The following is a 15,359-nucleotide window of genomic DNA, read 5'->3' on the forward strand; positions in this document are numbered from 1 at the left end:
TCATTGGCTTCACACTCGCTTTAGATTTTTTTTATAATTACTTTACAGTGGTCTGACGAATATTAGACGTGTGAACGCAAGAATATGACGTAACTACATATTATGTCCTCTGACATAGTAAGATTCAAATTTAGCATAATAATAAAAAAAAAGAAATTATAACACATTTTATTAAAACCGAATTTTGCAATTGTTCGTGTACGATGTTAAATTGGTAATATTAACATTACAGGAGGGTTTGCGCACTCGTCGTGTAGGCGGATCCCTCTCGCTATCAGAGGACGAAATGGACTCCGAAGCAGAGATGTACGACCCCCTCAACAAACGTGGGGGAGGTAGATGAGACCCGACCTTGCACGATCTGTGCAAGGCGCTCTACAAATACGTGCAAGATGAGAAAGAGAGCGTTGAATAGCTTTTTCGCTCGGCTGGAACTTTTATAGTGACTAGTGTGTATGAATGACATTTTACTGAATGAATAGTATTGTACGACCTCTATAATGGAGCGTTCCCATGGAAATAGTTGGCAATTTTTGTGTTTGTAACCATTGTAAGTCTTCCGGAAGTCGGTAACAATAATATAAAATTACAAATTATTAATTGTTTATTGACAACTAAATTACAGAAACGTATGTCGTGAATAAGTGTTAACAAATCAAAGGTTGCCAAATTTCCATTGATTAAATGCAGCGCAAGGCGAGACAAACACGTGCATAGCGTGAAAGAGAGAGCTGACTGGCTGTCTCGAATGCGCGATATTAAATGCAATGATATTAAATTGATACTGACAAAACAATGTATCTTAATTGGATAAAGTTGATGGTGATCATTATTTAAATTTAAATAACTAATTATTCAATTAGTTATTTAAATTATATGTATTATAATTGGAGTATTACGTATGGATTATAAAGTTAAACCCTACGAAGGCAAGTTGTATGTAGAATATTAAGTTCTTGGTTTGTAAATTGAAAAATAAAAATAGTGGATTTTTTTTGTAATGGAAAGAATTCCGGGATAGAAATAAAGACATTTATTTTTTTATTTTATTCCGTTTTCATACACTTGTCTTCCAAATTTCGCTTCAAACGTGATTTTTGTATGTAACCAAAAATTCAAAGTATTCGCTTACATTTAAAACCAATCGGGAAAGCCCACGACTGTGCATAGTGTTTAAGGTTTATATTTAAAAAAAAAAAGTTATTGATGATGTGTAGCCAATTGGTGCACTTCATAGTTGGCGATTTCTGTGTTTCCAACACTGTTTCCATTTTATTGCGACATATCAAGTTGATAACATTTGTTAGCAATAAATTGCTAAATTCACTTTTCATAGATATTTAATCTTATAGAAATTTAAAATTGGACACATGCATTTTGATATTCTATCGTAATTATCCTGTTAAACTATAATTAGTAATATTTTGTTAAACATTTAAACGATACACAAATTATAGTAAATATTAAATATAGTCTACACATAAAACGCACAAGTAAATAGATTTAACACGCAGCATCTCAACGCTTGTCTACATAAGTCTTTCCATACCTTTGTCATACATTATAACTAAGAATATATTTACTGAAGACTTTAGTGTATGTGAGTTTGTCATTTAGGAAGTCCTTAGATACACAAACACTCAAAAATAGCACGCTAATATCAATAAAATTATTTCTCACTTATATTTGCAGCGGGTGTTTAGTTAAATGCCGATGTCTCTCTCTGTTATCACCAATTTGACAGACAAAAGAAGAAGACAGCATTGTTTAACTAGTCACCCCCCAAACGTTAGGTAAATACTTAGGTCAAAAGTAATTTTGACTGGAAGGAAGGTTTGACTGTAACAGAAAAAAAAAATTTGGAATATATTATAACCGTAATTAATGAAATTAAAATATTCCAAAGAATATCTGTGATTAGTTTCAAAGTTAATCCGCTGTGAGTAGCTTTCATTATTCTATTAAGTATGTGTAACTTCGGTTAGTGTAATAGTTAATGTATTACGCCAAATTCGATTAATATTTGAAAGTTGTTTGTTAATAAATGCAGCGTGGAAGTATCCAATTATATTCATTATTAGATGGCAATTTTCCAAATATCCTTATAATGAAAAATAATGACGTAATTAGATTCAATAAGGTTACAACACATTTATGTCGTCGAACATCGTCCATATTTTGGATTGGAGTAAAATTTACTGTAATGTTCGATGTTCATGTATCTTAAATAATCAATCATTATTATAATTTATCAAATAGACATCATTTAGTACGTAGTGCCATATATTAACGATAGCAGCTTCTTCCTACCTTGTGTTTCAAACGATGATATCGTACGCCGTATTATGTACTTAGTACGAATTAACTTTATAAGGCTTAATATATGGAATATGATTAGATAAATATCTAATATCTGATTGTTAGACCAGTTGTATTAATGTAAAATCTTAAAGATTCCTAGTATAGTTATGTACAACTTAATATTTGTATGTATGGGTAAAATTTTGTATGGAAATTACCGAACGAATATCCGTAAGATCGCCAACGAAGGCACAAAAATGTAGCGATTTAAATACCAAATGTAATTCAATGTATTATTTCAATAAATGCTCAAACAATTTGATCGTGTGATTTTATTGACCATATATAATTAAAAGTTGTCAATTTTTATAAGATTTCCATTTGATTGCGTTCAGTAAGTTCGTTTTCATTTCATGTAATCGTCGCAGGTAACTGTGAACGTTTACGACCTCGGCGTTGTCGCCGAAATCGTTCTTGATAGTCTCGACGCCTTCGATGCTCATCGTCCTGTAATTATGCCCCGTTTCTAATCCGTAGCTCGTCGTCTCGCTCGTGCCGTCCCACTCTTCGTGACTCCTTATTTTGATCGCTTGAACTTTCCTCTCCCAATTATCTTTCATATGGTGTCTGATATCGGGACACTCGCAAAGGTTTATCAAAACATGCATACATCTCAATTGCAGAGCCGGCTTGTTAGAGCAAATGCACAACAACATCAGACGCTTAGTTAAGTCGCCACAAAACTCTTTGGCCCGCCACTTGGACCGCGTCGTCAGCGTAGTGTAGCCCAATAAACCCGCAGCGCTAATGCGGACTTCAATAGATGTTGACCCCAGGTAAGGTCGTAAAAAGTTAGTCAAGTCGTAAATATCTGCTAATTTTTTACCGATATCATGTTTGCAGATTTGTGTCAAGCAATCCATTGCTCCGCTGATAATTCTCGGATCGGTATTCTCTAAAAGTTTCAACATGATTTGAAAAGCGTTTGCCTTCAAAGCTGGAACTTGGTTCCAATCTATTAGATTCTCCAGAGTCTTGAGATGCAATATCGCAATTCCTACGTGCTCATTTTTTACCATTTTAAGTAAATTTTCTATTATATTATCTGTTTCAGTGATGATTGCACTTGAACATCTGTCCCTCGTTAGAGTCTTCAGGGTATACGCCGCAGCGTATCTTATTTCTGACCGATCTCTCATAATTAACCACATGAGGTTTTCGAATATTTTCGGTCGCGTCATGATCTGCTTCCGCCCTTGGTAGAAGTTGGCAAGGGAAGTGAGGATAAGACATATCTTTTCTCGTATTACTGGGTTCTTGCTTTGCATCAAATCTATTAGACGGTAAACTACTTGTAAATTGATTAGGAACATCGCATTCTCTGATATTTGAACCTATTAACAAAATTTTATGAGGAAACTAAAGAAGGATATAGTTTGTCTTAGGTTAAGGTTAGGTATTAGTCAATATTTATGTTATTAAATCTTTGAAATTGTACAAGTAATTCAGTAATCATGCTCTGTATATATATACTCTATATAGTTTCTAAATTAAACTAATCAGTCCATGATTATATTCTAGGCACATTTAAAATAAAATCGTTTACTATTATGTGAAGAAATCAAATATAACAGATTAAAAAAGGAGATTATTTTTGGGACTGTTACAATGTAGGAGAATTTATGTATGATGGTACTAAACGAAAATACCTGGTCCAATATACTGTGTATGGCCTGCAACTGAACAAGATAGTCTGACGAGTGTAGATCTCTGTTAATGAGCCTGAGGCCGACACGTCCGAACCCCAAGCGGGCGCGTGTTATGTCAACGTGCGGTGCGTACAGAGACGGCTGCATCGACTCTAGTCTTTGGGCGGGCGGGATTTCTATAATACAAAATTCATATGATCTCTAATGGTTATTGGTTGGTACTCTTGGAGTTGACAGCCGTTCAAAAAATTACCCAAGTGCATTCCTTTTTTTTAATGTAAATTAAAATATTGTAATTATACAAAACTCATCACCCGTAATCAGCACACATATCAATACAAATATAAGTTTAACGTTAGTTAAAACAACATTTAACTTTAAATATTATTCAATCTGAAGGGTCGAATGTAAGGGCAATAACAGTGTTATTGTTATCGCTATGATTAAATAATTGTGAAAAATCAGAAATAAAAACAAAATTCAATTAGTCTAAAAGACGGCACGATTGCTTAGTCTGTAGAGATTCAATAAAAAAAAAATGAATACCATTTTTATTTTCTTGTAAAAACTAGTCTATGTATAAAATTAGTGAAGTACTTTGAGCTACATTATAAATTGTGAGTTATTTAATGTAATTTCATTTAATACCTGTGTGAGGATCGAAATGTTTGTGTTGCATGGCCATGTCAACCGCTTTATTTATAACCCGCGGGTTCATCGCGCAAACAAGTTGCAAATAGGAATTCTTGTGCGGACAAAACATTTTAATGTAATTCAATAATGCATTATAAATTATATTGTATTTATATAAAATAAAAAATATAAATGATTCTGTAAAGTGCTATCAAATTGTATTAGTTTTACTGACAGCGTCCGTCAAATACATGATTTTTTAAACGGCCAATTATTGGTTTGTACGTTTCTAGAGCAAATGGAAACTACACTGGCGGACTCATAAAATGCATCAAACTTAGGGTTACTTTCGAATTAATTTTTTTAAAAGTATCAGTCAGTATATAAATAAAAAATAGAACTGCCGTAAAAGGTAAATTGATAGCCGGGAAAATTAAATTTAACATAGTCTCAAATTCATTGTTCTGTTCATTTGGATTAAAATAGGATTATCTGTCATTTACATATGACATTCGTGATAAATTTTCGTATTTTCTATATTGATTCCTTTTAGTACAGAGAGTTTATAATCACTCCTTCATAGAAAAAAATTGTGCTTTTCATAATACTAGAGTATGTTACGTTCATTATACTATTCTCATTTGTTTTTTCAATCACGCGCCTCCCTTCACGTAACGTCCTCGTTAAATTAATTATATTTTAATAAACTTAACAATATTTTTTATTATTTCTTATTCGTCTTACGCAGACTGAGACTTGTATGAATATAATTGTATTAACGCGAGGGGCGTGCCTTTGAGTGAATAGATCTATAATATCTTTGGTCAAAAATTAAAAATAAGAATATATTTTAATTTCTTTTATTACTTCTTGATTTTGAACAACTTGTAATATAAATGTATACTTATAAAACTTACATCAAGCAATACGAGTAATAAATTAAGTCCCCTGAAAAGACGGAGTGGACACCCCTAGTTCAAGTGGAGGACAAGCGTGTTTGCGTTTTTATAGCAAGATACAAAAAATATATGACGAAAGAGGTGTTATATAATATTCAAATATTTAAAAATACGCCTAATAATTAGTAATTTAAAAAAGTTAAACGTTCATTTTCTAGGATAAGGCGTTCGGAAGCCTTTCCTTCTGCACTTAGTGTCAACGATTAATTGAGCTTGTCGCTTCAAGTAGCACCGAGATGGTATGTCCTCTTCTTCGTCGGAAGCTGAAATTGTAGTTAAATTATACATAAGTTCCTTTAATTATTAAAAATGAATAATTTACACGCACAATGTGTGAGGCCTCAATCAATTCTACTAACAAATTGTAAATCAATCAAATCGAAACGTATTCGTTAACATTTAGCCGTTTCCGTAGCCGTAGGGGTCGCAGACGTTATATTAACAGGATCCCATAGGTTCTCCAATGCTAAACCAATGCCAACGAAGATGGCCGTCGCCAGTTATTTCTCCTCGTGGGTCTGAGTACCTATCTAAAGGTACCCAGAGTAAGGTACTAATCTTTCCATTACCACATCCAGACCAGAATAAGCGCCATGGTCGGAATCAGTCAGGAGGACTTCATTGTATTACGAGAAATAAATATTCTAATTATATATTCTGATATGGAAGGATAATTACGCGGAGCCTTGACCGGTTCTCTGGTGACCAGCTCCTTGTAAGTGGGTAGGATTTTCTCAGACTCCTTCAGCGTACTCGGACTGCGAGCGCTCACGCCTGTCACAGAGGGAGCGCCGCTTGTTGTCTGGAAATAATGTATTATTTTAAAGAATTCTGCCTCAAAATATTATTGATGTGATAAAAAGACCCCTAACGTAAGGTTTACTGAGGAATCGGTAATAAAAGAGACCATTTTCGACAATCACCTCAAATTAAAATAAAGCAATAAAGTATTCCTTTCTCATATTGTGCTGTTTTTTTCTATAGCCTTATTTTTAATCACACACGATGTATATGTTATATTCAATTCAATTCAATTCAATAGCAATTCGTCATCGTGATGTAGTCGTCAATTCGATTTCTAGAACCTCTAACAGTCGTTTCCTTTAAGCGCATAGTTTGAATTAGTTGCACAGTAGTTGGTAATGGAATGTTTCCATGTATCTCACGTTGGAAGCGCCGGCGACGGTGTGCGCGTGTGTGCGTGCGAGCGTGTCCGCGCGCGCGCGTGCCTGTGCGTAGCGATGCGCGAGCGCCGACAGCGTGGCCGAGACGTCTCGCGCTTCAGCCGTCCACTCCGGCAGCGCTGGCTCACCGATCACCTTAAGATTAACGTCGGATATCGATCACAAATGAGGTAAGGGTAAGGATGAAGGTATTTCTGACCCAGGGCTGCCACTGACCTGCTTCGCCGAAAAAGATAATATTTTCGTTTGGTAACATCATATGACATTATAATTATTACCCTTGAGCTTGTTTAGTTACTATTTACGCTATATAATGAATACTGCAGAGTCCCCCGCCAAAGACCCTCAAACATAGCCTTCTGGCGTACTGACAAATATACTAAGACAATGAGATTTACACACAGTCGATTTTTACAAAAATAATAAAATACGTCAAAACAGGCCAATCAGTCAAAAAGGTCTTGCTAATAGTCTTAAAAGTGTAAGCTGTCTGTCATCTACCTAGGGACAGTATGATAATAATGAAGACCATTTGAACATTTCTTGTAGTCAATTACTTTCAAAATATATAACAGCTCAGAAAATTATAACATAGAGTTTCCGGCAAAATCTTATATTAATATGTAATTTGAATTTTGATGAATGGTAATTGTTTCGGGCTCCGAAAATAAACCGGATTTCATCTTGAGCTTGATCTAATTTATTAAGATAGTTAAATTAAAATTGTTTATTAATTGACGAGAAATTCGTTTACGTGTTTCCTGTCAACTATAAAAGTCAAGCTAATATACAATGTGTTATAAATATATATATTTTTGGGCGGACTGGCAAATGGACCATCAGATGGTAAGTGGTCACCAAATGGGCCAGCAATTTTGAAATCTAAGATGTTGAAGTGTTATTCAAGATTATTAGTATTTATTGATTTTCAGGCATTTAATTGTTTGGTAGAACAGATAATTGAGCTTCTTGTCGGTAACTTAACATTTAATATAATTTAAAATGACGATTCTAAAGTGAATGTAAAAGATATTTTCGATAACGACTCACATCTAACAGTTTACATAAATCATAAAGCAATCTCTTGATTTCCAACAGGAACGTTTCCAAATTGTCAAACTTCTCTTGCAGTTCTCGGTAATTTTTCTCTTCTTCGTCTATTTTAGCTTTGAGTTCTGTTATTTCCTCTTGACCCCTGAAATGATTGAAACTCTCAGTATATTCTATATTACAAATTATTTAATCCTAACTAATTGCGAAAGTAACTTATATTTGTTATTATTTGATGTTTAAACTATTTAACAGATTACCATGATGAAATTTTGCACAAATTTTGAAAAAAAATATAGACCTGAAGACGCCAGGGGATAGTTTACGCCTGCTAATGTGATGCCAAGAAGACGACCTTCTTTATCCTAACTCATACATATCATTACCTTATTTGCTTAGAATTCATATCACTTTTATCATAGCATGTCGTTATTACGAAAATGTCATCTTACTCGTCCTTGTCTTTTACTGATGCAAACTTGTATCCTTCCAGCTCAGCCATGAGTGATGTCTGCGTTTGTTCTAGTTGCAGTTTTTCCTCTTCTGTTGTTTGTTGTAGATAATTTAACCTCTTGGATGTTTCTCTCTGAGCTCTGAATCTATCGAAGACTTCCTCGGCTTCGTTTACTCCTAAAATTTCACTCATATGATATATATCTGCTATGATAGTGATTAGAAGTGAGTTTAATACATTGGTGCTTAATGCATGGGGTTGATCAAGAACTCTGTAATACCCAGAATTAAACAACATCACACATTATTATGTACATATTATAAATAATTATAAGATATATTATCAAATTTAAATATTTTTCTAGTAATGTAAAAAGCCTTATGTTTAACACATCACGCCCATTTTGCTAATTATTATTGAAATCGAATGTGCTATAGAAGTAATTTATAAAAAATCTACCAAAATGATTGATTCAAGATACGGAATCAGAACGAAAAATAGACGAGTTAGCATGCAGTTCCAGTAGTATTTAAATGTTGATATTTGTAATTTTGTTACCTGTCAGTTTCATGAGTCTCTGAAACATTTCTTCCATCTGCGCAGCGGCTGACTGCTCTTCTGTGACAGCATCCCCTTCAGTAGATCTAGCTGACTCTTGTCGTACAGGTCGGGCTTATGGAGGGAGAAGTTATACAAATATACATAATTGCTAACAACAATAATAATCTTGAACAACTACTCGAGCTCTATTACTAATCTTCTGGTTTTTTACAAAGCCAATGTGTTGCCATACATGGCAAATACTGTCTTGGCAACAGTAATAATCTACATTTATTATTTCTAAAGATTCATGAATGGGTGGATCTCAAACTGGATAACCGTTCTCGAAACAATTCATTTTTACCGATTACTGTGAAGGGTTTGACAAAATTCTTTTCTAATCTATACAGTGTAAAAGAAAAAAAAAACTTAATTGTAAATTGTCTATTTGTAGATTGTCTTGAAAAAGCAATAATCTTTTATTTATTATTTTCAAGGAGTACCTCAAGGTTAATTTTTGGTACCGTTTCTTTATATTATATTTATATAAGTTACACTTACGAAGGCTTGACCCTCTAAGTTAAATTATAGGTGTTTATTATTTTAAGTGACGCTCGAATTAACAAAAAAAAAATACAAATAAGATTATAACTTTGTTTTTATTTTTACTTGCAGCTTAACGTCGAAAATTGCGCCCTGCTTGAAAAGATATTCACAAAACAATTTAAAAAATATATATTTCTAGGCAGAAAAGCAAGGTAATTTTTTATAACTTTTTTCTTGTGTTCGCAATGTGTTTTACGATATATTATACGCTTAAAAATGTTACCGGTAATAATCCAAGTGACCGTGAAATTATGTGAATAACTTGTAAATTGACATTGCTTTGGTTTTCGATGAATGTCAACACAAAACATTTGGGAGATCATGAAAAATAAAACATCATATAACACACTCATAGCCTTCATTCCGGTTATATTTTCAATTATTAGCTGAGAATCTAATTCTTTTTGATAGGAAATTATAATTTCAAAAGTTAATATCTTGATAGTAAACATTGGACATTCTTTTGGAACAATTTGACAGCTAATGAGTTTTTGGTAAGCGTAATATGGCCCTTGTATAACTCTTTATTATTGGTCAGATCACATCTGGGATATGCTTCGTGCATCTGCAAGTCATTACATAATATCTACGTAAAAATCACAGGCGTTCATACTTCATTCATCTAACATATTACGACTTGTAGAACAAGGTCAAATTATTAAATGTAATTATATCGTCCTGAGTTCTGTAATCTGAAAATATTGTGTTAAATGTCACGATGCATCAAAGAATCCAAATCAAAATATAATTTATTCAAATATTATAATATATTTTTTAATTATAGAATCATTACATTTTCTTATGGAGAATCAAAATAAGAACATTACAACCGGACTGGAACTAGAAAATATCTTGGCATTTAAAGAGCTGGTAAAAAACCCTCAACTAGTTTATTCTTGTCTAATTTCAATTTTTGAATTGGCATGTATTAAAATGAATGTAAAACAATCATCGGTTCGAAATGTAAAAAAAAGTAAAATAAATATATAACGATCACAAGCATAAAAATCAAGAATGCAACTTGACGTTCTATTATCATACAAATAATCATATATATAGTATTTATGTATAAAGTATGTTACCGGAAATCTGTATAATCCAGGTATTCTATACAATATAAATAACATTCATCACGAGATCTCCGAAACTATAATTACGATTGATTTGAAATTTAGCAAAATTATTCATTTAAAATACTCAGAAAAGGATTTTTGGAAATACTTTTTAGGGTGAAAAATGGTTAATAAGTCGGGATTTGCATCTAGTGTCACACATTATCACTAAAACAATTTTGGACGACCAAATGCCTGTCACAATTTTTCGTTAAGTATTCTAATAAAATTTCACTATAAACTAAAATATAAAATAACTACTAGCACCCAGTGTCAGGGCGTTGATATATTTGCATATACATATAAATGAGATGTCATCAACCCAATGATAAGTCTCACCATAAATTTAAGATAGGTGATATATGTAAATTAGTTTAACGAAATATTTTAACCATTAAAACGTAACAGGTGTGTTCAATAAAACGGAGACCAAAAACATAATAACTAAAACTAAAAAACTTATATGTCATGTTAATTACTATATAAGTCTGAAGATGAGGATATTATTTATGTTTGTTTGTCACTTGAAGGAATCAGAACGTTTTATAAAATAATTTAGTGAAATATGTTTGTAGATCGTGTAACGTTCTCAAAACGAAACGAAACTTTTTTTGTGAATAAGTTTCAAAATCTGCTCTTATTAAAAACAATTTGTATGTAACGTATATGTAAGTAAAGTGCATGAAAAAAGTTTGTAGCTATGCAAAAGAAAAAGGTATGGTTCTATATAAAAAAACGTAATGCTCCATACTCGCCGGCGGAAATATCCTCTTCTCCAGCTTCTCGAGCTCCCTCTGGCGCTCCTCGAACCTCTGCGCGTAGAAGGCGCGCTCAGCCACGCGGCCGTGCTCGGCGCCGTGCGCGCGCGCTGCCTCCGCCGCCGACGCGCACGACGCACGCACGCGCATCTCCGCCGCCTCCTCGCGCACCACCTGCCGACACACGAGCGCGAATCTGTTTCAGGAACGACTTACTTCCCTGATCCGCTCTTAGTAATGAACAGGATCTTTGGCTCAATGCGGGACATGTTCACGATCGAGTACGTGAAAGCTGTACAGAAGACATTGACAGAATTGAAAATGAAGTCAGAAACATTTCATTTAAATATTTGTCAAGTAAATAAGGAATCAAATCCAGAAAGAAGTACATTGAAATCGCTGTATTCAAGGCAAAACACAAATGGGATGATCGGTATTTAATAATTAGACATACACAAAATAACCTAATTAATATTGCTTAACGATTTGTAGTATTAGTTGCTTTATTTCTATACATATATGTATATTGTCTCTACGAGTTTAAGTAACTGAACACCTTAATGGTTGGATGATTAAGATGGATAGAAATGTTGGTACTGCGATCGGGAAGTAAAAAAAATTATCCTTATTTCACTCGTAGTGAAGTATAGCCGGGCAGCTTTTATATCTATATTATTCAAATTACCTCTAATTTTTTTATTTCCTCATTTTGTTTTTTTAATAGATCCTCTATACGCGAAAGGGAACTTTCGAATTTCACTGAATCTTCGACAAGGGCCTGTCTGTAACACAAATGAATATATCAATATAATAACCATCTTAATTTGAGATGCTTTTACATACAATCTCATCAATACAAGATTAATAAATAAATACAATATCAATTACCTTATCGAAAAATATTTTTTCTTAACCAGTTCCGCTTCGGTCCATTGTATTAGGACTTTGTGTATTTCGTTTTCGAGATGAGATACATTCTGAAAGTTCACAACACCTTCCAAGTCTCAAGTTATAGTTATGTGACGTGCCATAACGTCTGCATATCTTCACATAAACCTACCTTAAGTAATATATTACCATAGGAGTGGATTTACTTTTTTGACGTTGCAACAAAAGAGGTCGCGGAGTCACGTAAAAGATGTTTTTATAAGTCATATATTACCTAATATATTTGGATTCATGGCGACCATATCGTGACCGCGTGCATGTGAACAGGCACTTAGGAGCATAAGATGAATTATAATTCATTATTAAGACATGTTTTACCAAAATATTATAACATAGAAATGTAGATTTAAAGTTAATATTTATGATGATTCATGGTGACCAGTGTGTAGTTAAGCTGAACGAACAAACTTACAATACATTTATAATATCAGTAGTTATGTTATTGTTATCCGGACGTATTTTTACCTTTCTTGCTCTCGTCGTTATTTTCGATTTAACTAAATCGCTCTTAGTGCTTTCGATGAGCAACGTCTCGTACTCTTTCTCGAGATTCCGAAGCCTCTTCTTTTTACTTCCCTTTTCGTATTTAAGTAAATCTAACATCTTTCGTTGTTCGATTACTTTTAAGTCGAGATTGTGTATCAGCTGAAATGAAAAAAGGTTTCCAACTATTTTTACTAGGATACTTTTTGGATGATTTTTTTTACAAAATCTTATTAGATGTATCGTTAATTTCTTAATACTTTATATTTTCAAAATTGGCTTGATGTACCAATAATAATTATGTCCGAAAATTTTCAAATTCTACATCCCTTTGTAGAATATGATCATGCAGCATTCATTCAGCCGTTCCATGCGTTCATGATATGTAGGTACATAATTTAATTTGTCTATTTATAAATTAAGTGTATTTATTAGGTTAATGTGTGTAGATTTATTTGAATATTAGACCTGTCCTTCACCGGGAACAGCCTGTATTGTAACTGATTCGAGGATTACATAAATGAGTCGGAAGATCTAAGCTTTACAGTGCGCAACTCAACTGCTGGCGAATACTCAAAATTGAATCTTAGATTGTTACATTGGCGAAGAATGATGAGGGATCGCCCTTATTTTTAAAACTGGTAGTACTGCTTTCATGTAAAATGCACATGTTTCTGTCTCATTAGTCCAAAGTTTGACTTTGTCGAGAATGTTTGACTTGTTCGGGCGTCAAGACTTATTGTTGTTTAATAAAGATTTGTTAATCACAATAATTTTGAGGATGTCTTACTTTATCAGCAGTTTTATTGCCTATAGGGCAGACGTCGTTGAGGAATTTCTTGATTTGGGCCTCCTCGTCGCCTACCACCTGCCTCGCCTGGGCCAGTTCCGCTAGCCTCAGTCGTACCTCCTTCTTAAGCGTGTCTATTAGATCGCTGTTCTGCTTTTTCTCGGCTTCGTTTTCCTCATAGTGAGATTTCCTTTGACCCTCTAGAAATATGAAATAAAAATAATCCACGTAGGTTAAGTATAACTGAAATTAATATTCGATTACGATGTGTATGAGATTGCCATGTGCCAATGAGTCATCTATGATAGTATGTCGCTCATAGACCCCATAATTAATATGTTCGAACGAACAAAATTCAAAGAACACTGAAAGAATATCATATCGCGGTAATGGATTACCAACCACTGTGTACTGGATGTCATATTCCTTGTAACATCTGTTACACTAGGTTAGAATAAAAGGCGTGTGATCACAAGATCAGATAAAATTAACATTAGTTCAGGTAGTAAGACGTTTGTGACTAATGTAATGTAAACAGTCTGGAAATATCCCTCTGTTGGACTCATTTTAAGGATGATCAGTATGCTGTTAAAATACACTCATAAAAGACTAGCCGTTACATGCTGGTTTCCTCACAATATTTTCTTTAACCGCTGAGCACGATAAACCAATTAAGCATATGAAAATTCAGTAGCTGTTCCTTGGGTTGAATCTGCATTCAATGTTTAAGATTCACGCGTTGTCACAACTAAGCCACTCCGGCTCATTTGAATACTTTATTCTATAAATACTGAATTAGTAAATTTCAGTATCCTATTTTTTAATTAGTTTGTCGTTCAACTATTGTTCTACATAGTCGTTAGTCTGAAATAACGATCTAATCAACATAATAGTAAACAATTACGCTAAGTTATTAAGTAATCGTTAATTATATTAGTACGATACGAACTCCTTAATTGATAATCATTCGCGTCATACTAATGTTGGATAGCTTATGATGCTTTTATTTTAATTTATTATATGATGACTTTCATATAATATTTGTTATACTGTGTATTTAAGAAGTTTGTGTTAAGTTTAATAATAAGTATATAAAATACTGTTCTTGTAAATTATAAATCTGATGAGCCTTTTTTATTTATAATAAGTAGGTAAACTGAGAAATGGTACTGTAAAAAATATTTTTCAATTTAGAGTACTAAGAATTTATATCTCTTGGCTCATGGGCCAATTACACTGGTCCACTCGCCCTTCGAAGTGTTTGTGTGTGATGTTATCTACCAGATGGGCTTACAGTTTGGCCCGTCACCATGTCAGAGCGTTCTGATGGTAGGTTATCACGGACTGCTAACCGTTCATTGAACGGTAACTACCATTAAAATGAATAGTATCAATATTTTAATGAATTCACACGAGCAGGTATTGTTAGTGTTTAGACATTACTTATTATAAATACTATGTAAAAGCGAACAGACCTGATAGTTGGATTTTCTTTTTGATTTCAAAGATTTTCGAATTTATAGTCGTTAGCTTGTCCTCCGTTTCTATTTCGAACGGGTGTTTCTGGTAACAAGTCACCATTTTTAGTTTTTATAACGTTTTGAATTGTCAACGAATCTCAATACTATTTTCTGTACAACATATTATGCCGTAGCAACGACATTATTGATCAAATGATGGAAAATCTAATACTTCATATAAATAATGTTTGAAAATCTTAAAATAAACGAATGAATACGTTACAAAATAATTATTGTTACATGTTTAGCAGGATAGATAATAATATTTCATTGAACCTTGTCCTTTTAAATTCACCCCTATAGTAACGCTAG

General features: G+C 33.3%; 3 protein-coding genes across 9 annotated transcripts in view; 1 reads left to right on the forward strand and 2 right to left on the reverse strand.

The window, feature by feature from the left end:
• The window catches only part of LOC125068588 (neuropathy target esterase sws), a 35,762-nt gene extending 33,139 nt beyond the window's left edge, over positions 1 to 2,623 (forward strand). For 6 of the 7 annotated variants that reach the window (XM_047677773.1, XM_047677811.1, XM_047677783.1 and 3 more), the window contains one exon: positions 233 to 2,623. In XM_047677773.1, the coding sequence (XP_047533729.1) occupies positions 233 to 343 (111 nt within the window). In that variant the 3' untranslated portion in view covers positions 344 to 2,623. The remainder of the gene's footprint in view (positions 1 to 232) is intronic. The other variant, XM_047677818.1, reaches the window with a different exon arrangement.
• On the reverse strand, positions 2,616 to 4,798 carry LOC125068614. The gene is made up of 3 exons (XM_047677841.1): positions 4,659 to 4,798; positions 4,011 to 4,186; positions 2,616 to 3,695 (listed from the first exon to the last, which is right to left on the reverse strand). Exons 1-3 carry the CDS (start codon positions 4,771 to 4,773, stop codon positions 2,661 to 2,663), a joined length of 1,326 nt encoding a protein of 441 aa, XP_047533797.1. The 5' UTR covers positions 4,774 to 4,798; the 3' UTR covers positions 2,616 to 2,660.
• An 883-nt stretch (positions 4,799 to 5,681) lies between these two features.
• Positions 5,682 to 15,278, reverse strand: LOC125074018 (myosin-3). Its single transcript, XM_047685190.1, has 12 exons — positions 15,003 to 15,278; positions 13,528 to 13,727; positions 12,720 to 12,899; positions 12,195 to 12,283; positions 11,992 to 12,088; positions 11,300 to 11,480; positions 8,849 to 8,962; positions 8,289 to 8,466; positions 7,837 to 7,981; positions 6,769 to 6,921; positions 6,281 to 6,404; positions 5,682 to 5,865 (listed from the first exon to the last, which is right to left on the reverse strand). Exons 1-12 carry the CDS (start codon positions 15,106 to 15,108, stop codon positions 5,750 to 5,752), a joined length of 1,683 nt encoding a protein of 560 aa, XP_047541146.1. The 5' UTR covers positions 15,109 to 15,278; the 3' UTR covers positions 5,682 to 5,749.
• Positions 15,279 to 15,359: the final 81 nt, after the last annotated feature.

The sequence above is a fragment of the Vanessa atalanta genome, chromosome 2 (assembly GCF_905147765.1).
Source record: "Vanessa atalanta chromosome 2, ilVanAtal1.2, whole genome shotgun sequence".
NCBI classification, from domain to species: Eukaryota; Metazoa; Arthropoda; class Insecta; order Lepidoptera; family Nymphalidae; genus Vanessa; species Vanessa atalanta.

Bases quoted from the DNA above. Each gene is read 5' to 3' on its own strand.
- LOC125074018 (XM_047685190.1), bottom strand. From the start codon at position 15,108: ATGGTGACTTGTTACCAGAAACACCCGTTCGAAATAGAAACGGAGGAC. The intron at 11,481-11,991 runs GTAATTTGAATA...GTGTGTCGGCAG, and splicing joins AGGAAATAAAAAAATTAGAG to GTGGTGCGCGAGGAGGCGGC. The intron at 6,405-6,768 runs GTGAGATACATG...CATTATTTCCAG, and splicing joins CCGTCGCCGGCGCTTCCAAC to ACAACAAGCGGCGCTCCCTC.
- LOC125068614 (XM_047677841.1), bottom strand. From the start codon at position 4,773: ATGTTTTGTCCGCACAAGAATTCCTATTTGCAACTTGTTTGCGCGATG. The intron at 4,187-4,658 runs GTATTAAATGAA...TTTGTATTATAG, and splicing joins ACATTTCGATCCTCACACAG to AAATCCCGCCCGCCCAAAGA. The intron at 3,696-4,010 runs GTATTTTCGTTT...TTTTGTTAATAG, and splicing joins TACACAGTATATTGGACCAG to GTTCAAATATCAGAGAATGC.